The sequence below is a fragment of the Xyrauchen texanus genome, chromosome 41 (assembly GCF_025860055.1).
Source record: "Xyrauchen texanus isolate HMW12.3.18 chromosome 41, RBS_HiC_50CHRs, whole genome shotgun sequence".
Classification (NCBI taxonomy): Eukaryota; Metazoa; Chordata; class Actinopteri; order Cypriniformes; family Catostomidae; genus Xyrauchen; species Xyrauchen texanus.
The window spans coordinates 8725321-8750942 of NC_068316.1; the positions used below are offsets into that span (position 1 = coordinate 8725321).

Genomic DNA, 25622 nt, shown 5'->3' on the forward strand with positions numbered 1-25622 from the left:
GAGTTTTTGACATTTATAGGCAACAAACCTTTGGGGCCTGAGTTGGAAGGAAAGCCTAAATGGAAAATTATTCAGGATTCACAGTACAGACGATTCAGCAACACCGTAGACATGCAACTGGCCCTGGAGATGTTTGGCAGACACAAGTGAGTTTACTTCCTCTTCCCAGTTCAAGTTCTGATTAATAATGGATATTTGTGGAATTATATGGATTGTTGGTGTGTTGTGTTCTGTTCTGTTTTGTTTACATTAACATTAATATATATATATATATATTCTTTTTATTATGCTTGTCTAAAGCACTATGAATTTGCACTGTGTGAAATGTTTTTAAACACATTCGCTTTGCCTTTTCTTGTTAAACCCTGCAGTAATGGCCCCTCATCCATCCAAGAATGCTGTGATTGGTTTAAAAAGAGTTTGGAGGAACTGAATGTGGAATTCTATAAGGAAATGCATGGCCATCATGAGCAGGTTGGTAAGTGGTAGGGATGGGCAGATCAATTCTAAAGTATCGATACTTCCGATACTGATTTGGTATCAAGATTATCGATCCTCACATAAAAATATCAATTCTGAAGTTTTGTTTAAACTAGTGATCTTATTATTTAGATAAGTTGAACATTAATGCATCTCATAAGCTTCAAAGTGGAAAAAAAGTGTAAACAAATGGTAAACAAAGCAGCCTAATAATTTTCTGTTTAGGCCCATAAATATATACAAATTTAAGTAATAATAGTTACTAATTTTATCCAAAGAGTATCGGTATTGGTATCAATATTGGTGATATTGGCCTAAAAGTACTTGGTATTGAATCAAAACAAAAATAAGTGGTATCGCCCATCTCTAGTAAGTAGTTATGCTTCCCAAACAGTCCTGTTTGGCTGCTGTATCAATCTAATAATTTATTTCCATTTCCTCCCACAGGCTATTAACTGCATAGTGGGAACGGTTCACTATGAAAGACATGCCGCCCATGGCCCTCAACTTGGACCTGTCACCTTGACAAACCCTTTGGTGACAAAGTGAGACATTTCACATTTCACTTTGTCTACTAATGATGCTTTCATCCATATTGTAATATACTTATGAGAATGCCACATTTAAAGTTCGACCTTGTTTTGTTGTTTTAATTATTCAGATATTTTACCTTCCCATTTGAAGACATGTCCATGGAGCAAGAAAAACAGCTGATGCAGAATCCAAATGAAGCTTGTCATCTGCTCGCCCATAATGGATGGGTCATGGGAGATGACCCGCTCAGAAACTTTGCAGAGGCAGGTAAGTCATCACTTTGCTTTTTTCTTTTTTTTTCTAATTAAACTGTGACATTACGCTCAGGCCTTTTGGCACATGTCTGTTTTATTACTGTCAGTGGTTTATTTGTCCATGGTGGTTTTTCTGTTTGTTAGGGTCTAATGTTTACCTCAGAAGAGAACTTGTTTGCTGGTGTGACAGTGTTAAACTTCGTTATGGTGAAAAACCAGAAGACTGTCCGTACTTATGGGCTCACATGAAAAAGTACACAGAGATCACAGCCAAACATTTCTCTGGCGTGCGTCTGGATAACTGCCACTCCATACCCCTTCATGTTGCTGAGGTACACTGAAATATTTACTCTGAAACACTTAATGCTCAATATACAGACTTTACATGATATACTTATGTCAATGTACATTTTATGCACAACACAATAGATAATTGTCTAGAATATAATTGTAGAATTTGAAAAGTATAGATTTGATGGGAGAATGAGGCAAGTTGTTATAGTCTTCTAAAGTCCTGTTTTTTTCCCTCTCAGCTCATTGATTCAGTTATGTGGTGTGTTCTGTTGGATGTGACATGTTGTATGTCGTGTCTGTAGGCTATGTTAGCAGCAGCCCGAGCGGTCAGACCCAATCTGTATGTGATAGCCGAACTCTTTACCGGAAACGAACAGCTTGACAATTTGTTTGTTAATCGGCTGGGGATAACCAGTCTTGTCAGAGGTACTGCACAACTGCAGACTGCAAGAGACACATGTTTGCCCTTGACACGAAATCTGCTCTCTGTGTTCTTTTTCTATCTGTTTTGTTTTGCTAAAAACATTAATCCTTTTCATGATTCCAATAACTCTTTCTCTCCCTCATCTACCTGTCTACCCAATCTATTTCATATGCACACTATCACAATACTCCATTAATGCCATACTACAATAACCTGCTTCAACATTCTAATACAATAACGGCTTATTATAAATCTTGTCATTGTGCTTGTTCTATCTATCTATCTATCTATCTGTCTGTCTGTCTGTCTGTCCGTCCGTCCGTCCGTCCGTCCGTCCGTCCGTCCGTCCATCTATCTATCTATCTGTCTGTCTATCTATCTATCTGTCTGTCTGTCTGTCTGTCAATCCATTCCATCCATCCATCCGTCCATCCTTCTATCTATCTATCTATCTATCTATCTATCTATCTATCTATCTATCTATCTATCTATCTATCTATCTATCTATCTATCTATCTATCTATCTGTCTGTCTGTCTGTCTGTCTGTCCGTCCGTTCATCCGTCCGTCTATCTATCTACATTACTTATTATAAACCTTGGCATTGTGCTTGTTTCAATTCTTTCTTTCTTTCTTTCCTTCATTCCATCCATCTTTTCTTATTTCCTTCCTTCCATCCATCCTTTTTTCTATCTATCTACAGGTCCTTCTCAAAAAATTAGCATATTGTGATAAAGTTCATTATTTTCCATAATGTAATGATAAAAATTAAACTTTCATATATTTTAGATTCATTGCACACCAACTGAAATATTTCAGGTCTTTTATTGTATTAATACTGAAGATTTTGGCATACAGCTCATGAAAACCCAAAATTCCTATCTCAAAAAATTAGCATATTTCATCCGACCAATAAAATAAGTGTTTTTAATACAAAAAAAAAGTCAACCTTCAAATAATTATGTTCAGTTATGCACTCAATACTTGGTCGGGAATCCTTTTGCAGAAATGACTGCTTCAATGCGGCGTGGCATGGATGCTATCAGCCTGTGGCACTGCTGAGGTGTTATGGAGGCCCAGGATGCTTCGATAGCGGCCTTAAGCTCATCCAGAGTGTTGGGTCTTGCGTCTCTCAACTTTCTCTTCACAATATCCCACAGATTCTCTATGGGGTTCAGGTCAGGAGAGTTGGCAGGCCAATTGAGCACAATAATACCATGGTCAGTAAACCATTTACCAGTGGTTTTGGCACTGTGAGCAGGTGCCAGGTCGTGCTGAAAAATTAAATCTTCATCTCCATAAAGCTTTTCAGCAGATGGAAGCATGAAGTGCTCCAAAATCTCCTGATAGCTAGCTGCATTGACCCTGCCCTTGATAAAACACAGTGGACCAACACCAGCAGCTGACATGGCACCCCAGACCATCATTCCTTCTCCCCAGTCTTCCTCCAGACTCTGGCACCTTGATTTCGAATGACATGCAAAATTTGCTTTCATCCGAAAAAAGTACTTTGGACCACTGAGCAACAGTCCAGTGCTGCTTCTCTGTAGCCCAGGTCAGGCGCTTCTGCCGCTGTTTCTGGTTCAAAAGTGGCTTGACCTGGGGAATGCGGCACCTGTAGCCCATTTCCTGCACACGCCTGTGCACGGTGGCTCTGGATGTTTCTACTCCAGACTCAGTCCACTGCTTCGGCAGGTCCCCAAGGTCTGGAATCGGGTCCTTCTCCACAATCTTCCTCAGGGTCCGGTCACCTCTTCTCATTGTGCAGCGTTTTTTGCCACACTTTTTCCTTCCCACAGACTTCCCACTGAGGTGCCTTGATACAGCACTCTGGGAACAGCCTATTTGTTCAGAAATTTCTTTCTGTGTCTTACCCTCTTGCTTGAGGGTGTCAATGATGGCCTTCTGGACAGCAGTCAGGTTGGCAGTCTTACCCATGATTGCGGTTTTGAGTATTGAAACAGGCTGGGAGTTTTTAAAAGCCTCAGGAATCTTTTGCAGGTGTTTAGAGTTAATTAGTTGATTCAGATGATTAGGTTAATAGCTCGTTTAGAGACCCTTTTCATGATATGCTAATTTTTTGAGATAGGAATTTTGGGTTTTCATGAGCTGTATGCCAAAATCATCAGTATTAAAACAATAAAAGACCTGACATATTTCAGTTGGTGTGCAATGAATCTAAAATATATGAAAGTTTAATTTTTATCATTACATTATGGAAAATAATGAACTTTATCACAATATGCTAATTTTTTGAGAAGGACCTGTATAATTTAACCCTGCTACTGTGGCTGTGTTCTTTGTTGCTACACTGCAGTATATGTTGGCTGTAGCTCGTGAACACATGGCTGATCTGTATGTGGTTGCTGAACTCTTCACTGGCAGTGAGGAGCTGGACAATGTCTTTGTGACTAGGCTTGGCATTACCTCCAAGCCTAGGTGAGACACAAAGTGTGTGTGAGTCTCTGCATGGGAAATATTCTAAATGCTTTAGAATATTTGTAGGTGGACAGATTTTTACACACTTAGCTAATACCTTAGATGAATGTGACATGACATGATGTCACAGAACTCATCCATCATAAAACATAAATCAGTAGTCCCATTTTACCCAATATAGACAACTTGCATTACAGTAATTTTTTACTTGCCTATCATCAGTATGCTACAAATGCAGTTAATAGAGCTTAAAAATAATGTTTTTGGGTGAACGATCCCTTGATCTGATCCCAGAACATTCCTTTCATTGGTCTCAAGTAATTTCGAAAATATATTTTCCATTTAGAGAGAGGTACAGTATTGTCTCAGGATCTTTTGTCTCATTCTTAGAGGCCATGAGTGCAAGGGACAGTCATGAGGAGGGGCGGCTCGTGTACCGGTTCGGAGGGGAGCCTGTGGGGTCTTTTGTGCAGCCAAACCTCAGGCCCTTATTGCCTTCCATAGCTCACGCCATGTTTCTAGATGTTACCCATGACAACGAATGTCCCATTCAGGTCAGTAAAGCATCCTGTTATAGCCTTTGACTGAAGCTCACATCCTGTGAAGGATCTTTACTTAATTTTTTAAGACATTATTAAGGTTATTTATGATTTTTCCTCCTTTAATCCTATTTTGTTTATTTATAATTTGGTAATAAAGAAATATACATGACATGTCAAGTCATTTTTATTTGAATAGCACTTTGAAAGTAGCTTTGAAGATAATTTTGCTTTAACAGTAAAAGAAGCTGTAATATCTGTAATGCGGTTTAATACAAAAACATGATTGTAAATTGTGCCTTAAGATAAAAAAAGATAAAAAAGTAAATAATACATAATAATAATAATTAGTACATAAGAATATAAGGTTTATACAGAAAAATGTACATTATATTTAAATATAAAGTAAGAATACAATTTAAATATTTACTACAAAAAGTCTTTACTAAACATTTTTTAAAATTTTAGTGATAGATTATTCAATAGACACAAATAAAATACACATAAATACATAAAAAGTATTTTTTTTTAAATATTGTATTATATTCTTGTCTATTTTACAGAATTGTATTTCATTTTGTGGAACTCTTGTGTCTTGTACTGTAGGCCCGTTCAGTGTATGATGCCCTACCCAGCTCCGCTATCGTCTCTATGGCTTGTTGTGCCACAGGCAGCACTAGAGGATACGACGAGCTCGTCCCTCATCAGGTTTTGAGTCATGAGATTTTGTTTTGTTTTGTTACATAAAAACATACATTATTACAAGCATGCTCTTTCCCTTCCATTCTTGCCTTGTTTATATATATATTTTATTAAGACCCATAATTTTTTTGGGTTTACATAAATCCCAATTATATAAACACAGGCATCCTTTGTTCTGTCGGCACCTCTATTATAACACTCCCTCTACAAATGTTTTGCCTGTTCTCACCCACCCAGGGCCCTGTGTATCTAGGTCAGAAATCATACATAAACAAAAGCCTTTCTGTTATCTTTTTTATTTTCACTTCAAAGTTTTTCCCAATGAGTTCTAATACACCTGGAGAGAGCTATCAGTTAGCTTTTCCATTAATCTCAATGACAGTTGCTCAGTTGGCACATGCAGCTCTGGATGTACAGGATCTGCCATCTTTGTTTCATTGGCACTCAGGGCTGTTAATGCCATCTGACTGATTACTCTATATTAGGACCAAGGAGTCTATAACACTCAGAGAAAGTATCGGTTAGCATTCTCATACATTTCAATGGCAGTTTCTTAGCTGGCACAGAACCCCCAGAAGTATGCATTTTAAAATCTGCCTTCTCAGCTTATGGGTACTCAGTTCCAAAAAACATCTACTTTAATATAATGAAGTATTTTCAATTTATATATTGCTTGCAAAACATTTTATTTTGTCAGAATAAACTTTTTTGCCTGCATAATGGTGTAGTTACAGCATCTACCAGCAGGGGATAACTGCCAATGCCTACTTGCTAAACCTTGGCTTGACCTCTTGGTTTTTCCTCAGATTTCAGTAGTAAAGGAAGAGCGTCTTTATTCTAAGTGGAACTCTGATGCACTGCCCTCTTCTGTTGGGGAGGTGAACCTTCAAACTGGTATAATGTCAGGAAAACTGGCCCTCAACAGACTCCACCAAGAGCTGGCAGAGAAGGGATTCACCCAGGTCAGGATAATCATTACTTATAACAGATCAAATACATTTTAATGTGAGTCACAATATCCAACAGCAGGAAGAGAGTTTGAGACTCATAGAGGTTCTTTGACAACTGATTAAATGCAAATTATCCAAACTGGACTTACAATGGAAATGTATGGGCAATGCATTCAGAATTATTTAAAAGCAACTGTGATGTATGTGATGCATATTTATATTTAAAGAACTTATATTAATTGTTCCATACAAAAATGCATAATTTGAGCTGTAATGTTGTTTAAATCATCCTTTAAGTGGTGGTAAAAGTGTTCTTGGATAAACTGCATTACCTGAACCCCTTTCTGGTATTTTTGCACATTTTGTGCCAAAGGTACAGGGTTTACCATAAAATACAGCAGTCGTGACGACAGCAGTCGTGACCACCAAAATATAGATTTGATATATCTTTGTACAGACAAGGTTAGTTACATGAGTACTAATCTCATGTCAACACATACTGTATAATGTGTAACACTGTGTATTTTAACATTTATCCCAGTGCAATGCTTTCCCCATATGCTTCCAATGTAAGTGCATTTCTTAAAAGGATAGTTCACTCAAAAATGTTCACTCTTAAGCCATCCCAGATGTGTATGACTTTTTTTCTTCAGAAAAACAAAGATTTTTATAAAAATATCTCAGATCTATAGGTCCATACAGTGCAAATGAATGGTGACCAGACCTTTGTAGCTCCAAAAATCACATAAAGGATGACTTCAGTGGTTAAATCTACAGTATCTTTTCAGAAGCGATATGATAGATGTGGGTGAAAAACAGATCAAAATTGAAGTCTTCTTTTTACTCTAAATCTTCACTTTCACTTTTACATCTGAAAGTCACGTGTAGTGCCTCTTTATTTTCACTTTCACATCTAAAAACTGAAAAGTAAAAGTGGAGATTTAGTTAAAAAAGAACTTGAATATTGTTCTGTTTCTCACCCAGACCTATCATATCACTTCAGAATTTATAGATTTAACCACTGGAGTCTTATGGATTACTTTTATGTTTCCTTTATGTGATTTTTGGAGCTACAAAGGTCTGGTCATCATTCACTTGCATTGAAAGGACCTACAGAGCTGATTTATTCTTCTAAAAATCTTATTTTGTGCTCTGCAGAAGAAATACATTTGTTTGTTTATACAAACTGAGGTATGTGTCAAACAAAATTTCAATAAATAATAAATAGACAGCATTCCACAGATTCTTTGTATTGAACTTACTGAACTTGTGTTGAACCCAGAAAATTGTCTTAGTCAATAACATTTTAAATGCGTATATTCTTCAATAAGTGATTTTTTTTTTTTTCAACGTTTAGGAGAACACTTGCAAATACACTGATAAGCCAAAACATTATGACCACCCACAGGTGAAGCGAATAACGTTGATCATCTCCTACAAGGTCACTTGTCAGGGACTGGGTAGATTAGATGGTAAGTGAACAATCAGTTCTCATAGTCAAAGTGCTGAATGCAGGAGAAATGGGCAGGAGTAAAGACCTGATAGACTTTGACAAGGGCCAAATTGTTATGGCCAGATGACTGGACCAGATGTGGGATGTGCCAACAAGTCCAATCCACAGCGGCTCCATCTTGCAACTTACAGGACTTTAAGGATCTGTTGCTAATGTCTTGGTGCCAGATACCACATGACAACTTCAGAGGTCTTGTATGTCCATGCCTCGGCGGCTCAGAGCTGTTTTGGTGGCATGCGGACGACCAACAGCATATCAGTCAGGTGGTCATAATGTTTGGGCTCATCAGTGTATATGGTCTTAAAGCAAACACACATTGGCTAAAAACTCATTTCATTTGAACCTTTTAGCTACATCTCCACCCCTCTAAATTCAGTAAAAATGTGTATGACTGTCTGTGTTTATGTGTACCTTTATGGGTGCTTTTTATGTCAAAGGTTTATGTAGATCAACTGGATGAAGACACTGTGGCAATAACTAGGCACTGCCCTAGTTCACATCAGTCTGTTGTGACTGTGTCTCGTACGGCCTTTAAAAACCCTGAAACACACCAGTACAGAGAACATCTGGCCCCCATGTACATCCCAGGTACAAACCAACAGTCTCTGCCTTTGCATCAATCTCATCTCTCTTTTATTATGTATAAGTTGATACCAGTTGATACTTCTTAAAAACCAGCTTACCCTGTTAGAAATCTTGTCTGTAAAGTACCATCTCATTGCACAGGTAAAATCGAGGGAGTGATTTTAGAGGCGCGGACAGTAGAGAGAAAGACTGAGTCATACACGAAAGATGAGAAGTTCATTAACGGCATGCCGAACTACACAGTTGAGCTGCGTGAAAACCTCCAGGTAACACGATACCAGTTCCAGCAGCAGCTGGTTGGAAAGTTGACATCAATTCGTTTTGGGAAGTTGACATGTTATACTGTTGTGGTTCTCATCTGTTTTTTCAGGACCCAGATTTTACATTGCACAGTAACAAAATGGTTAAATGCACAAAAGTAACAACAACTAAAAAAAGTGTAATGTAATAAAATGATCATAAACTGCAACAGCCAAACACATGGCCAAATATTTATTAGTATTTGCTACTGATTATTACAGTGACATATAAATTAGCAACACAACTCTACCAAACCTTTTAAAAGTTCATAAGCCTATTTATTTTGCTGTACTGGAACGAAGCATGATCATATGGTTAGGTGCATTTGCATTTTATTATTTGCATTTAGCATTGCTATCATTATCAGAACAGACCAGAAATGGGTCACGTCCCACCAGTTGAGAATCATTGTTAAACTCCACCTAAAACAATTTTAAACAACATTTTGATATATTAATTATAATCATGCATGCAGTTTTTATGACCATTTTAATTAATAGATTATTGATAGTTGGAATATTTGTACCGTTAAACATTAATTTAAACAAATTGGCAAAAAGGTGATTAAAAACGGTTAAATCAGCTCCTAAAACTATTGCAATGGCGACAGTTACTGCACCAAAAATATGTAATTTACCTAAAAAAAATACAAACTACAAACTACAATCTTGAAAAAAAAAATGGTCTTTTTTGATGTCATAAGATGTGTTTTTTTTGTTTTCAGTTAAAGGACAGTGAAATTGTAAAACAGGGAGATGCCACCACAAAGGGCCGCAGTGAGTTTGTTGAGGAGATTTTGTTTGAAAATCTCACTCCTGGTAGTGTTATATCATTCAGGTAAATGCACAGACACACTGCCAGGGAAATCAGTTCTTAATTAAGTCATGCTATTTAACGCAGTCTTACATAATGTCATTAATCCTCCTTTATTCAGCTATTCATTATAAATTCAACCCAACTCAACCACACCTTTTGTGAATCACTTTTCTTGATTTGTCACCTTCATTGAATATAAGTTGATAATTGATTGAAAACTGCCACTCAAAAGTTATGACTCAACCATTTATTCTTTATTACAATGTTTCACATTGCAGAATAGTAATAAAGTTATCAAAACTATGGAATATAGGGCCAGTGGTAGCTCAGCTGTTAAGGCTCTGGGTTACTGACTGAAAGGTCGGCGGTTCAAGTCCCAGCACCGTCAAGATACCACTGTTGGGCCCTTGAGCAAGGCCCTTGACCCTATCTGCTCCAGGGGTGCTGTTTCATGGCTGACCCTGCGCTCTGACCCCAGCTTAGTTGGGATATGTGAAAACAACTGCATTACATTGGCTCTGCACAATGACAATAAAGTTGAATCTTAATCTTAATAGCACATAAGGTTGTTTCAAAGTATGGAAATAATGCAGTGACCAAAAAAGTTAAACGAATCGAAATATATTTTTGGATTCTTCAAAGTAATCACTTTTTCCATTGAGAAAAGGTTTGCACACTTTGCACAGGAATTCCCAAACAAAAATAAAATAACAAATGAATAGTTTCCAGCATCTAAGCATGATGCTGCGTTCCATTCAACTCAGATTTTCCCATTTCTTATTAGGAAAAGTGCAATGGAATGCCATTTTAAGTCAGAATTCCAACTTGGCAACTCATGCGGATATTTGTGTTAAGTAAAAAAAGTGATACACGTTAACTTTGATTAAATAATATTGATAAATGAGTCAAAGTTCCTGCATTATGTGATAATAAAGCTTGTTTAACAAATGCTTGCAGAGACCGGTGTTCAAAACCTGGTGAATTATACACTCAAATGCAAGCGTTGCAGCATTGTTTATCAAATGGGATGCAAGTAGATGTCTCTGATGACAGCTGAAACCCTGCTAAGCTAACGGGAGCATTACAGTTTTGTTTCCTTGCACATCATCTTCCGAGCATCTGTTAATGGAATGCCTTTAAATCTTTGTTTTCATGACAACGTAATGCTGGTAACCTGGAGACCGTAACCAGTAAATACCTGATTTTGTCACACTACAATCATGTTAACACGTATAATGTTTATATCTTGTTTTGTTTTTTTAAGTAATCAACATTATGCCACAGATGCTGTTGATTTAAGCTTGTATTATTTTGTACTTGTATTGAACCCAGAACAAACGTGTCCAAACTTTTGACTGGTACTGTACATATATTTTATCTCTCAGGGTGAGTCTTGACTCAAACTCTCAAAACATGGTCGGCTACCTACGAACTCAACTCGTACAGTTTAACCGGCTTTATAAATCTGGAAGTCTGACTGACAGCAATGTTCCTGGAATCCTGAAAATAGCACTTGAATTGTGAGTCACATTAAACTTTATACAATTTGACAATGATTCTTTTTTGGGGGAAAGCTAAAAATCAACTGTGCTGTTTAACAATTAACAGTTTAGACAATGTCCCAGTGTGTGTCAGTTCAGTTACTGAGACCTGTTTTTTTTATTTTTTATTATGTGACAGTTTAATCTCCAAGTTAACCCTTGCTGAACTGAACGTCTTACTGTTCCGCTGTGATGCTGAGGAACAGGAAGATGGTGGTGGCTGCTACAATATTCCATCCTGGATGCCCCTGAAGTATGGAGGCCTACAAGGTATAGGATACCAAATTAGCCACATCACAAAATACAGTAGGTGCTGTTGGGTCAGGGGACTGTGGACATGTGACTGGTGATGTTCAGAATGGAATAGTTACTTACTGAATACTTACACTGTACATCGCCTACTAAAAAACGTTATTGAAATGGTTGCCATTATTCCTAGATAAAAGTTATACATTTACATTTATGCATTTGGCAGACGCTTTTATCCAAAGCGACTTACAGAGCACTTATTACAGGGACAATCCCCCTGGAGCAACCTGGAGTTAAGTGCCTTGCTCAAGGACAAAATGGTGGTGGCTGTGGGGGTCGAACAAACAACCTTCTGCTTACCAGTTTGGTGCTTTTGCCCACTACGCTACCACCACAACAGTGCCCCCTATATACAGCAGTATGCTACAAGTGGCCTCATCACATTTCTTATAAGTGGTGTCAAGTTATCATCTTAAAAATAAAAACAGTTTTTTAGCATTTTTTATTCAAATTCCTTAAACTTTTGGCAGTTTCATCAAATAACAAGAAAAAGAGATGTTAAAACCGCTACTATAATTACTAACAATTCATTCATCAACCTGGAAATTGGAAGATCGAGTGGAGTGTATTACATTGTTGGATGCAGTATTGCAATAGAGTTGCACACAGTGTATTTACGCAGGTCAGCCGGGTATTTCATGCATGAAATTCACATAATGTGCACAGTACACATTCTATACACAGCACAAATATTGTAGTAAGAGTAGCATGTTAGAATGCTATTCCAAACATAGCCACTGTAACCTCATGGCCTGTAGTTGGAATAGCATACTACTATACTACTCTTACTATTTCTGCAGTATATACAGTATAATGTGCTGTATATGCTAATGTACTGTATGCAGGGAATACCTGGATGACATTCGTGCAGTACACATCAGTGCCCAAAATGCACAGAATACTGTACCACTTGCCACGATATCATAATTTACACACTGGTGCGGTGTTCACGTTCTATCCGACTGACCCGGGTATTACCGCTGGTTGGATGCTAAGTGGTACTATGGGGTAATTTTCCTTAAGCAATAGCCTACACAATAACGCAAGGCAGCTTGATTTCAAACTTTTAATTCTATTTAATATTTATTTTAACAAAATTCTAATGAAACTGCGCAAAGTGCAATTAAAATGTATATTCAACTGTTTGAAAGATGTCTTTTCAACAGTGTGAAGGGCAACATCTCTTTGGCAATGAACCTACTTCATTCATGCATTAACTCCATCATGGGCTACCTGTCGGTATTTCGTTGTCCGGGCAAATACATAATTTACTGTCGGATGTTGTGGGTATAATGTTGGTGTTTTATTACCTTTCATCCCAGTACCCAGTTGAGCTGCTTTGGAAGGGTAATGACTTTGAATGTGTGTGAATATATTCTTTTTGTTCCGTCCTAGGGATGCTCGATATGTAAAATATTTTAATCATATTTTTATAAAAAAAAATACAAGAAATTATATATATATATATATATATCAATATACAGTTACATGGTCAACCCCCCAGCTTAGGGATTGGTGAATATTCTTGCTTTGGTGATTTTGCATTGAAAATTTAATTAATTAATAAAAAAAAAACTAAACCATATGACATTTCTAAATTCAAATTGCACTTCAAATGAAATGAAAAAGCAATGAAAAACGAAGTGGTCAAAAAAAATCATATACAGTATAACCACCTTTCCATTGACCATCATGTAAGTATCCGTCTATGATGACAGATGGAAAATTACTAATACATATTAAGATTTAAAAACAATTTTAAATGTTAACATAATAATCACTTATAGTTAACAAATGATGATAATAATCACTGAAATATAAATCATGGTTTGAGGTGAACTTGTTTTTATATTATTTTATGATTTAATCACAGATATATATATATATATATATATATATATGACCCTGCAGAGCTACGCTCACAACAAACGGCTCTGCAAAAATAAAGCAAACTGAACTCAAAGCACCTCCTGATCTGAGATGGTCTGAGGTCATTTGCCGCATTCTCATAGATTATACTATTCTTGCAAAAAAATGTCTGAAGACTGAAGCAAAGTAAGAGTGACTATTCTTTATTTAAGGCTGTTCTATTCATTAAGCTATTGTATTGATATTAGAAGTTCCATTCATAATTTCCCCCTTTTACCCGGTATAAAATGTCACACCGGTGTTGTCCCATGTACAGAGTAAAACCGGTAACACTGTACACTGTGGCAACCCTACTGTATCTTGTTATATAATGCAGAGTTACACATACTACTTTTAAATAAATAGTTGCCAGTATCCATTGTATACAATGCAGTATAAAGTAAGCAGTACGCTAGCATTCCATTCCGAACATAGCCATGTTTTTGCATCTTACAGGTTTTGTGTCAGTGTTGTCTGAAATTCGCCCCAAAAATGACCTTGGGCATCCATTCTGTGACAATCTCAGACAAGGCGATTGGATGATTGATTATGTGAGCACTCGCCTGATTAATAAAGGTGGCGCTTTGCGGGAGGTAGGACAGGAAATAAATATTCCCTTTATTTATAGACAGTTTTTTTTAATTCTCTATATCATGATTCCCAATACATTTTTATTTGCTCTGTACAAGCATCGATGAATGATCCTTTTCTACTCTTTGCAGGTGGGAAAGTGGTTTGTTGCCATATTTACATATCTTAAGCATATTCCACGTTACTTAGTGCCATGTTACTTTGATGCCATCATTGTTGGGGCATACACCACAGCTGTAAATGCCGTTTTCAACCAAATGTCCAGGTTTGGTTTGTTCTCTTTATAAGTTAAATGTCTATGAGTCAGTGCGTTTACATGTACAGTTCTAATCAACCTTCAGCGTGTTTTTGCATAGTCAAACTACAGTCTTCATCTTCAAGTATGCATGACACATTGCATAACTGAATATTAGAAGGATGGACGAGAGCTGAGGAAGTACCGGTAATTCACGTCACACATCTGTTTTGTTGAGAATGAAATGTCTGATTAATGTGTGTACATGCCGGATGAAGCCGAGCTACATTCGCATTATCTAGGTCTGTTAGTCAGACAGTTTTTATGATTTCAGTCAGACTAAAGCATTTAAATGACAAATTAAAAAAAATACGTATTATTGTTTTAGTCCCCTGAAACACATGTAAACGCACTGAGTGTGAGAATGTTTAGTATTTGTACAATGTGAAGAGAGTTTGTAAATGTGTGCAAGTGTGTTTCTTTGAAATGACAGCTTTGTTCAGAATGGTTCAACTCTGGTCAAGCAGCTGGCTTTGGGTTCGGTTCAGATGTGTGGGGTGGGTCGTGTCCCTGCCCTGCCTCATCTTTCCCCTGAACTGGAAGGAATCTGTCTCAATGATGCAACCAAACAAGAGGAGCAGTGTTGCGTGTCTCTTGCTGCAGGTTGGATTCAAACACCCATTTTTTTCTAGGAATTGAAATGGGTGGAACTGTTTATGTTTATTTTATGATTTAAAGGGATAGTTCATCCATGAAAGAAAAAAAAATTGTCATAATTTACTATTGTTTTCTTTCTTTCATGGAACACAATAGATGTTTAAAATAAGATCAACTGAGGTGGTATCATCTGACTAAAACTTAAAAAGCAAGTTGGGGTTCCAACAGTCATGTGTGCAACCACTGAGATATATATATATATATATATATATATATATATATATATATATATAGAACTGGATCACTGACGCAAGGGTAAACTGCCGGCAGGAGGTGAAGCCACCTGAAGTGTTCAAGTGGCCATCTTGGTATGCCTAAACTATCATAGAGCATCAAATGCTATGTTTCCATCAATGCTATATTTATGCGCATTTTACAATATCACATAAAATCTGCTGGATGGAAAAAACAAGATTATTTTATTAATAAAAGTCACACAGTCGCTACAATTTCCCCAGAAGTGACGATTTTGTTCTTTTGTATGCACAGGATGGAAACGCAGCTTTACCGCAAATTGTTTTTGCGATATTCTGAAATGCGCAACTTGGATGGAAACGTAGCTAATGACTGACAGACGAAAACACCCCCATTTCACCGTCTCCTACCTGCACATACAGCAGTCACATTTTGCCCTCTATTGACAATCAATCAATGTTTAATTTGTTCGTTATGGATAATATTCGTAACGAACAGGGCCGGACCTAGGGTTTTGGGGGCCCTAAACAAAAATAGTGTATAGGGCCCTACAGGTTTCTAGAAAATTCTAGTTAATTTAGAAAAAATATACGAAATGAAACATAATATGTTTCATTGATACGGTTGTGTGTTTTGTTGATTAGAGTAATTGATGGGCAAAAAATTAAATAAATGTGGTGGGTGGGGCCCCGAACCAATCACGGGGCCCTAAACAAATGTTTAGTTTGTTTATTGGGTCGGGCCGGCCCTGGTTACGAAGGAGAAGACATACACGGATCGCAATGACAGAGCATTCACCTGCCCCGGTGTTCAGTCTATCAGTGCAGCACAACGATCACCAAAGCAAGCGGCAAAACTGTCCAAAAGTTTTAATGTAAGAAAAGCTGTAATATCTGCTTGTTTAGAGTGACAATACATCCTTACCCCCGAAAGGGACTTTAAAAAAGTGAGACCGGGATTTCTAAATCGCCTTAAATGCCCTGGATTTTCACATTTTTGTGCTCTCTGAAGTCATACATGGATAAATGTCACAAATACGTGTTTGTTTGCCATTTAATCTTAGCGTTTCAGTTTAATTTTAACCAACTTTGTTTTGTGTGCCTCCATTTCTGCATGTGTCATAGAGGGAGAGAGCGCATGCTCTTATTCAAGAAACCGCAAGAAAAAGGCACTTTTAGATGAAAACATAACTCTGAACAAACACTTTGACATTCACAATAAATAAGACTGAAAATGTCATTTTAGTTACAGCATGCTGCCATATGTAAGGCATTGTATATAAACATCAAAACATATAAACAGAACATAACTTCCCAAGAAATTATGTGAAAAATGTAATGTACTCATGGGGATAGCTTTGAAAAATGAGGAATAAATATGAATCCCAAAATGTAAAAAATGTATCATATGACAAAATATTATAATTAAAATACAAATTGTAATACAGGTTTTCCAAACGCAGGTTCCCCATCAAATAAAATATTGTAGTCCTGTTTAGTATGGGGGTTCAGGGTCATGCTCCCCCATAATATTGTTTAGGCAAAAACAGCTTCAAAGCATTTAAGTCTGGTGACTTTGAGAGCAATATTTTTTTAACACTTTCTTTAGTATATTGTGTAGCAATTATGTGTAGTTGCACAAAATTACCTTTCAGTACATGTTACTTTAATGTATAGGGTGATGTCAGGTAAATGGGCCAGATAATGGATTAGTGTGTCAAAGTTCTTTAAGATTCACTATCCAATAAAAACAATTTACTCGCAAGTGATAGTGATTGCTGACTTGTGAGCTAATTGTTCTTTTGAGCCTATTCTTGTCAATAAATTGGTCAAAATGGTTAATTGATTGGTCTGAAATATTTAATGGAAATTTTATGCAAGATGAGTTTAAAATGGCATTGTGTTCAACATGTTCATGGGTATTGGGAGAAATGTCAGAATTCTCTTGTGATGTATGTGTGTCTTGTCCTCTGTTGGACATTGTCAGTAGACAAATTAAATAAACTAGTGAGAGTGTGAAAATGTTTTAAGAGGTTTTGTTTTAATTTTTTCCCATTTGCAGGTTTACCACATTTCTCCACCGGAATCTTCCGCTGCTGGGGCGAGACACTTTCATAGCCCTGCGCGGTCTCATGCTTTTGACAGGAAGATACCTGGAGGCCCGGTAAGCATCTTATTTGAGTATAAATGCATTCTATCTTTTATCTTTTTCCACTCGTAAATTATCCTCTTTTCTGGTCTTTTTTGTTTGTTTGTTTTGTGTACAGAAATATCATCTTGGCCTTTGCTGGTACAATGCGTCATGGTTTGATCCCTAACCTTTTGGGTCAGGGCATTGCAGCACGGTATAACTGCCGTGATGCAGTATGGTGGTGGCTTCAATGTATCCAGGACTACTGTATCATTGTGCCCGACGGCACAGACATTCTAACATGTCCTGTGTCACGTATGTATCCTACTGATGAATCTGAGCCGCAGCCCCCGGGGACAGTGGTAAGAAGAAAGGAAACACAATCACTTACTGTTGCTTATGACACTTAATATATGGTTCAATCTTAAAGGGATGGTTCACGTAAAAAAATGAAAAGTCTGTTTTTTACTTAACCTCATGTTGTCCTAAAACCGTATGACTTTATTCTGTGGAATACAAAAGTAGATGTTAGGCAGATTGTTAGCCTAAGTCACCATTCACTTTCATTGCATTTTTTAAAATTTTGTTTCCAAAGAATGAAAGTCAATGGTTACTGAGGCTGTTCTTCTGCCTAACATATTTTATGTTCCACAGAAGAAAGTCATACAGGTTTGGACAACATGAATGTTTAATGATTTTGGGGGGAACTATCCCTTTAAGAGGACGCATAAGTAATGATTTTTAACAATTTGACTTAACTATATTTTTAGAATTAAAGACTGCTTGAAATTTGGGTACAATATGGTTGTGTTTGCAATGCAGTTATTTAGTCATGAAAAATGTGGAAAATATTTTAGTATAATAAAACAGTTTGAATGTGTTGGTAATAAAGTTGTTACATGTACAAAAACATTGTAAAGATCGGGACCATGGATAGGTGTCTAATGCACATTTGTGTAGTTCTGGCACTGCTGCCGGCTGCGCATTGTGAAAAAACGTCAACGGCTGACTGGCATAAACAAAGTCCTGTGTTACATCCCCAAGGGTAGGATGTAATTTTATTGTTGTAAACAAGTATCATTAACAGCAGCAGGATTAAGGACTTCAGGGTGACCCCTGGCCCAAAATAATAAACAAAAGTAATCTAAAAAGGAGAAGACATAAATAACCTAAATGCATTGAAAATAAAATATAACAAGGCGTACCTAACTATTCTAACACAAACAGGAACAAACCATATGCAAACCAAAATGGGCAGGCCACCCCTACACCTGTCTGCTTTAAAGAAAAGTGTCTAGTTGAATCTTCAAATGTCAAGTCACACACTACACATTAAGGCGTCTAAACAACACATGAGCAAAGTTTCATTTGGCGGCTGGCGAGGAGTCGGGAGCAGCTCAAACACACCGGTGTCATGACAGCTCATCTCTGAAGCGTTGCAACTGGATCTTATTAGGCTCACCATCAGAGACAGCCAATCACCTTCACACAGATTTGCCGATAGGCTACACCTGGAAATGAGCACACAGCGAAAAACAAACCACACAGACACACAGACGGAAAGTGAGAGAGAGAGAGAGAGAGAGAGAGAGAGAGTGAGAGAGAGAGAGAAAGTGAGAGAGAGAGAGAGAGAGCAAAACACAGCAGCAGACCATTAAAACTAGTATGGGACATAGGGGTGGGTGATACCACTTATTTTCTTTTCGATCCGATACCAAGTACTTTTAGGCCAGTATCGCCAATACCGATGCCTCTAATAAATTGAATTTTACGAATTCTTTGGATAAAATGAGTAACTTAAATTTTTGGCCTACTTACATTTTTCATATATTTCTAGGCCTAAGCAGAAAATTATTAGGCTGCTTTATTTACCTTTTACATATTTTTTAAGTATAAGCCACATATAAAACCACAATTAACATAAAAAAATTAACCATAGATATTATTACATCGTTACTACACTATACTATACTATACTATACTATACTACTACTAAAACCTAGTTACAATATTGATACTACAGTAATGCTTAAGTAAACCATGGTTAATTGTATCATAACCTTGGTTCTGCCAAAAAGAAAATAAAAAAGCATGGTTACAACAGTCATGGTTACTAGTCATGCTTAATACAATATTACTACAGAAAGTCCATGGGTAGTTTTCATGAGGGTATCATTTATTAATGAGGATTAAAGATGATCAATGTTTTAACAACTCTGAATTTAAATAATCCTGTAAAAACAAATTATGTGAGGATTGATATTCTTGATAACGCATCAGTATTGGAAGTATTAATACTTTAGTATTGGACACCACTTAATTCATTTATGATGCTATGTTTTCCATGTTGTGAACAGAATCACTGAATCCAGTCATAAAAATGTAATTAGCTATAAAATGCGTAATGTTACAGAATTTGACATATTTGGTACAAAAGTAAATGTTTTAATGTACAGTTAACATTTAATGTAACATTTTAATTGTGATATGTCCTAGTGTCATTATTAAACTGCAAAAGGCTGTGATTTAATTAAATGTATATATAATCTGCATGTTCTTCTCACTTCAAAATGAATTTGTGAAGTCGGCCGCTCGTTCACTGACAACTCAGAGTCATGAGCATCGTGTGCTGTGTGTGTAGTAGATGACAGAAAGCAGATCGCTCTGAAGCACGCAGCACATACAGACTATTAATTTATTTCAGTAATTCACAGCTTTTTGGGGTTAATAATCAAACTGGACCACATAGCAAACTGACAATCTGGAGGTGAGAAACTACCATCAAAAAAGCACAAATGGCAAAATAAAAGCTGTGTGAAATGTGGGAAAAGCTAACAATATATTACTACTGAATAGTAATATAGTAATTTTTAGACAATATTTTTATGTCTAAAAATTGTCGAAAACAGAATAAAAAATAAATAAACATCCAATAGCCACAATTTACATCGTGACCTCTCATGTGTTTTTGCTTTAATATTACACACGTTGCGCACATCGTTGGGTTTGCCTCGAAAAGAGTGGGAACCCTGATTTTCTAGAGAATATATAACTTTTATATACTATTCTATTATGTTTGCATTTAATAATATAATCCCTAATTTGCATATTTAAACATTTGTGATGGTACAATAGACAAAATCTTGCTTTGATGGTTTCAGGACCATGACCAGCCATTGTATGTGGTGATTCAAGAGGCCATGCAGCATCATATGCAGGGAATAGAATTCAGAGAGAGAAACGCTGGGCCGCAGATCGACCACAACATGCGAGATGAAGGTGAGTTATTTTGTATTCATGCATACTGGAAACTGTTTGGTCTGGTTTCCATGTTACAAAATGTCTGGAAACGGTCTTAAACCATACCTCGCTTTGCTCACTGTCCTACCCTACAGGCTTTAACGTGGAGGCAAAAGTAAATCCCGAGACAGGCTTTGTTTATGGTGGAAATCGCTTTAACTGTGGGACATGGATGGACAAAATGGGAGAGAGTGACAAAGCCCATAATAGAGGTGTCCCTGCTACACCCAGGTACACCCTGCTAACATAACTTTCAGGCTTAACCTCTATAACAACGCTGGCTGCCCACCAAAGATTGATTTTGTCGCAAAACCACCAGTCTTCCATGTGTCATGTGGGTGGTTTTGTTTTATTTATGTGCAGAGATGGTTCTGCGGTGGAGATTGTGGCCCTTTGTAAGTCAGCTGTGCGCTGGCTGATGACGATGAATGACAAAGCACTTTTCCCATACTCCTCTGTTACCATATACAGAGATGGTACGTCCTTTATAAAACACTCTCACAAGCATATATCACTCTTCTAAATTGTACTGTATCTGTCAAAATGTCACTTTTATAGCATTTTTACCACATTTTGTGGAATTTTGGATTTTTGTTGTTGTATTTTGCATGAAAAATTCTCAGTATTGTTGGAAATGTTGTATTAGCATAGTGCACAAGCTAAATCCATAAATAATAATAATAATAAATACATTTTCAGTATTAAAGGGTAAGTTCGGCAAAAAAAAAAATATATAATTCTGTCATCATTTAGTCACCCTCAGGATGTTTCAAACTCGTACAACTTTATTTCTTCTTTTAAAAGATTTGAGGCAGAATGTTAGGTACTGAAAGCTGCATTCAACATCATTTTATGAAAAATTAGTACATTGTGGTCACATCAACCATCAGAATGGGGAGAATTTAGTCTATTTAGTATTTTCACACACAACAGTCTCTAGAATTTACTCTGAATGTTGCCAAAACAAAAAACATCCAGTGTGGATGAAAACACCTTGTTGATGAGAGAGGTCAACGGAGAATGGCCAGACTAGTTGGAGCTGACAGAAAGGCAACGGTAACTCAGATAACCACTCTGTAAAATTGTAGCAAGTGCAGTAACTCCGCTCCCTATAAGCAGACTTTGCATTCTGCGTAGTGTATCAACTCCCTAGGGGGGCACCATCTTACCCTAGGAGGGCACAAGAAAGTCCACCTGCTGCCCTATACATTATTCAAGTACCCGAAAGCAGTTGCGGAATACAGATGATCGCTTCACGCTCATATCACGCAGGTTTCATTCTGTCTGTGTTGTGTGCGCTGCACGGTGGAATATAGCACAATCACACAAACTTGAAAAATATCTCAATATGTAGTTTTTGTCCTTAAATGTCACTCAAACATATTCAAATGTAATAACTTCTGTAGATAACCAAAGCTTAACGGAATTCTCTTAAATGAGGTTAAAATGTTGTTTTGTTGGTGTGTTGATAAATTTTCAGCTTTGAGACTGTATGGCTGCACTGTCACAACTCATCAAATAAAGTTGAAACACCTGCAACAGTACCTCAAAATTATGAAATATTCAATTGAAAGCATGCTAGTCACTTTTTGTATATTTTAAAGATTAAGGATGACCAATACAATGTGGTTTTTAAGGTAAAGAACAGTCAGTGTCCTATAAGGAGTGGAATCAAAGGATCCAAGAGAATTTTGAGAAGATGTTCTATGTGTCAGACGACCCTTCTGACCCAAATGAACAGCATCCTGACCTGGTCCACAAGAGATGCATTTACAAAGACAGTCACGGGGCCTCCAGTCCCTGGTGTGATTATCAGCTCAGGCCTAACTTTACCATCGCTATGGTGGTGGTGAGTCCACGTTCAGCCTGACACCTGATGATATCAGAGACAGCAGATGTCAGTTGGTCATTAGCTGGTCTAAGCTGGTCATCAGATGATTAAAAATCTACCATGTCAAAAAAAAAAAAAAAAAACAGATAGACTAACTTGAAGGAGTATTCCAGGTTCAATATACGTTAAGCTCAATGGACAGCATTTGTGGCATACTGTAATGTTGAGTACACTATAATTAATCTTTGACTTGTCTCCTTGTATTTCTTTTTTTAAATAAAGCAAAAATCAAGGTTAGAGCAAAACACTTACAATGGAAATGAATGAGGCAATTTTTTGAGGTTTTTAAAAGGCAGAAATGTGAATCTTATACATTTATAAAAAGCTCTTAAATTTATTCCTCTGTTAAAACGTGTATTATTTGAGCTGTATAGTTGTTTAAATCGTAATTTTGGCGGCAGACTACTGTTCTTATCAGATCTTCTATTTATTTGTCACCGACAGTAGGTCATCATGGCAACGAATTTGTAAAATTGGAAATAACTCTACACATAAAAGGTTAGTAAGCAACATTATCGCACATAAATCTTGTTAACTGGCGTACTGTTTATGTCTTGTGGCAATAGAGTACTTTTGAAACAGTTTTTAGAGATTGGCCTCATTCACTTCCATTATATAGAAAGTGCCTTACTGTAACCCATATTTTTGCTTTTTTTACAGGATAAAATAATATTAGTTGTAATCAGAATTATGCCACAATTGCTGTGGATTGATCTTAATTTGTATTGAACTCTGAATATTCCTTTAAAATGGCATGACAGGCTGGTTGCTGGTTTGTTTGTAATCCAAAATTAATTTATGTCCACCTAAGACCAGCTAGAAACCAGCTAGCATTTTCCAAAATACAGCTACTGGGCTAAATAGAATTTCCCAGCATGGTTAAAATGATAGTTCACAAAAAAAGAAAAATTCTCTCATCATTTACTCAACTTGATGTTGTTCCAAACCTGTATGATTTTCATTCTTATGTGGAAAAGTAGATGTTATGCTGAATGTTAAGGAACTGACAGACTCTATTCATTTCAATAGCATCTTTTGTCCATATAAAATGAATGATGAAATGTTTGGGCCATTCTCTCATGCAGTACTTTCTTTTACTAGGCACCAGAGATGTTTACAGTGGAAAGGGCCTGGAAGGCTTTAGAGGTTGCAGAAAAGAAGTTATTAGGTCCTTTGGGAATGAAAACGCTGGACCCCGAGTGAGTGGAAGCAACCCCTGCCGCTGTTGACTTATAGTACTTGCATTTTGTGTTCAGAGTGCACTCTTCTGGTCTGTTGCCCAGACACAGTTTGATAAAACAAGTGCTCTTAATCTAGACCACACTACATCTGCTTCAGTGAAGTCATCGCATGTTGAAATCTGTTTGTCTTGACAGTGATATCCTGTACTGTGGTGTCTATGACAACGCCCTGGATAATGACAACTACAATAGTGCAAAAGGATTCAATTATCACCAAGGACCTGTAAGTTTTCATACATTAAGTGTATATTTAAGGTTCACCAATTGTCTTTGACAATAAGAGATTTATTTTGGTGCTTTAACTGCACACATTTTATCATTCTTTTCAGGAATGGCTTTGGCCTGTTGGATACTTTCTACGAGCCAAACTTTATTTTGCTAAGAAAACGGGCCAAGAGAAATACAACGAAACCATTTACCTGGTGAAAAACGTCCTATCCAGACTTTATTCCCATTTAGAAAGGTATTACAGACCTCATATATGTGGACAAAAATAAATAAATAAATAAATAAATACACATTTGCATAAATTTTTATCGATGTGCATTTGAATTGAATAGTTCCGTTAGTGGCTTGTACAGTATATGCTGCTATTCATGTCTATATTTTCTTTCTGATATAGATCACCTACGAAAGGCTTACCTGAGCTGACCAATGAAAATGGACAGTACTGCCCTTTCAGTTGTGAAACCCAGGCATGGTCCATTGCTACTGTTCTGGAGGCCCTATATGACCTTTAATGTCATGCAAGGACCTTGTAGGTCTAACCAACCTCTTCCTGCCAGCCTGAGAAGCTCAGAGGACATGTTTTGCATTCAGAACATCGTGCAGACACAAATATGTGTTGGAACTTTCTGAGATGTTTGGTAGAAATGAAAACCCTTTATCTTTAACTACTGGATGTAAACTCACTTTTAGAGAGGTTTTACAGCTTTACTTTGTCATGTGTACACATTTTGGCTTGTATTTTGGCCAGATTACTGTCATATTCAGATTGTTTCTTTGCTTGTTTGTTTGTAAACAGATGTATGCCCATTGGTGACAGCTTTCCTCAACTTAAAAAATTCAGCTGATGCCATAATATTACTAATATACTCATATTCAATATTCATTCTGTATTCTCTAAATAAACCAAAAACGTATTAAAAACAGCTCTTGATACAAATCTACAAGGTAAGCAGTCTTTCATGTTTTGCTATGTCATGGTTGATTCATTACTTGCCCAAGGACAACAAAAGATCATTGTTCAGCCTACGTGAAAATACTTTTCAAAACAAACCACTTGAGATGATATAAGCCTACACATTTTATTCTGTGGTCCATAGCATGCCTCATTTCTTCTCCGTTCAACGTTACTTCTGACAGGACCAAATTTAAAGAGGGCGATGAAATCACAGGTGCGGATGTTTCATTTGTATGAGTTTTCTGGAGGACATGCATTGCTTTCTCAATCTTATGCTATTTAGTGAGTCTATGGTTTAGTGTTATAGTTATAGTGTAGACCTACTATATTGCCTACTATGTGGTCAATTCTAAACTTAACAAACACTTAAGAAATAGATTTGTTTTATAAAGTATATACTATACCATACTAAATATAGTATGTCATATTAAAGCATTTACCACCTACTATATACAGTATATAGGAAGATTTTTTTTTTATTATTATTATAAAGTTTATTAATATAAATGGTAAATAGATACCATACTAAATACACTATCCTATACTTTACTC

At 36.8% G+C, this 25622-nt stretch overlaps 1 protein-coding gene across 1 annotated transcript in view; it reads left to right on the forward strand.

The window, feature by feature from the left end:
* Nucleotides 1-25040, forward strand: part of LOC127634665 (glycogen debranching enzyme-like) — a 32277-nt gene extending 7237 nt beyond the window's left edge. Inside the window, 28 exon segments of the mRNA XM_052114298.1 lie at nt 20-146; nt 372-474; nt 928-1025; nt 1142-1281; nt 1413-1600; nt 1865-1988; nt 4815-4978; nt 5570-5671; nt 6472-6627; nt 8566-8716; nt 8855-8979; nt 9738-9850; nt 11215-11349; nt 11510-11640; nt 14044-14180; nt 14310-14443; nt 14907-15076; nt 17387-17425; nt 17428-17488; nt 17592-17817; nt 20617-20734; nt 20851-20986; nt 21119-21231; nt 22393-22604; nt 23748-23845; nt 24023-24110; nt 24217-24350; nt 24510-25040. Of these exon segments, the coding sequence (XP_051970258.1) occupies nt 20-146; nt 372-474; nt 928-1025; nt 1142-1281; nt 1413-1600; nt 1865-1988; nt 4815-4978; nt 5570-5671; nt 6472-6627; nt 8566-8716; nt 8855-8979; nt 9738-9850; nt 11215-11349; nt 11510-11640; nt 14044-14180; nt 14310-14443; nt 14907-15076; nt 17387-17425; nt 17428-17488; nt 17592-17817; nt 20617-20734; nt 20851-20986; nt 21119-21231; nt 22393-22604; nt 23748-23845; nt 24023-24110; nt 24217-24350; nt 24510-24627 (3641 nt within the window). The 3' untranslated portion in view covers nt 24628-25040.
* The last annotated feature ends 582 nt before the right edge of the window (nt 25041-25622 follow it).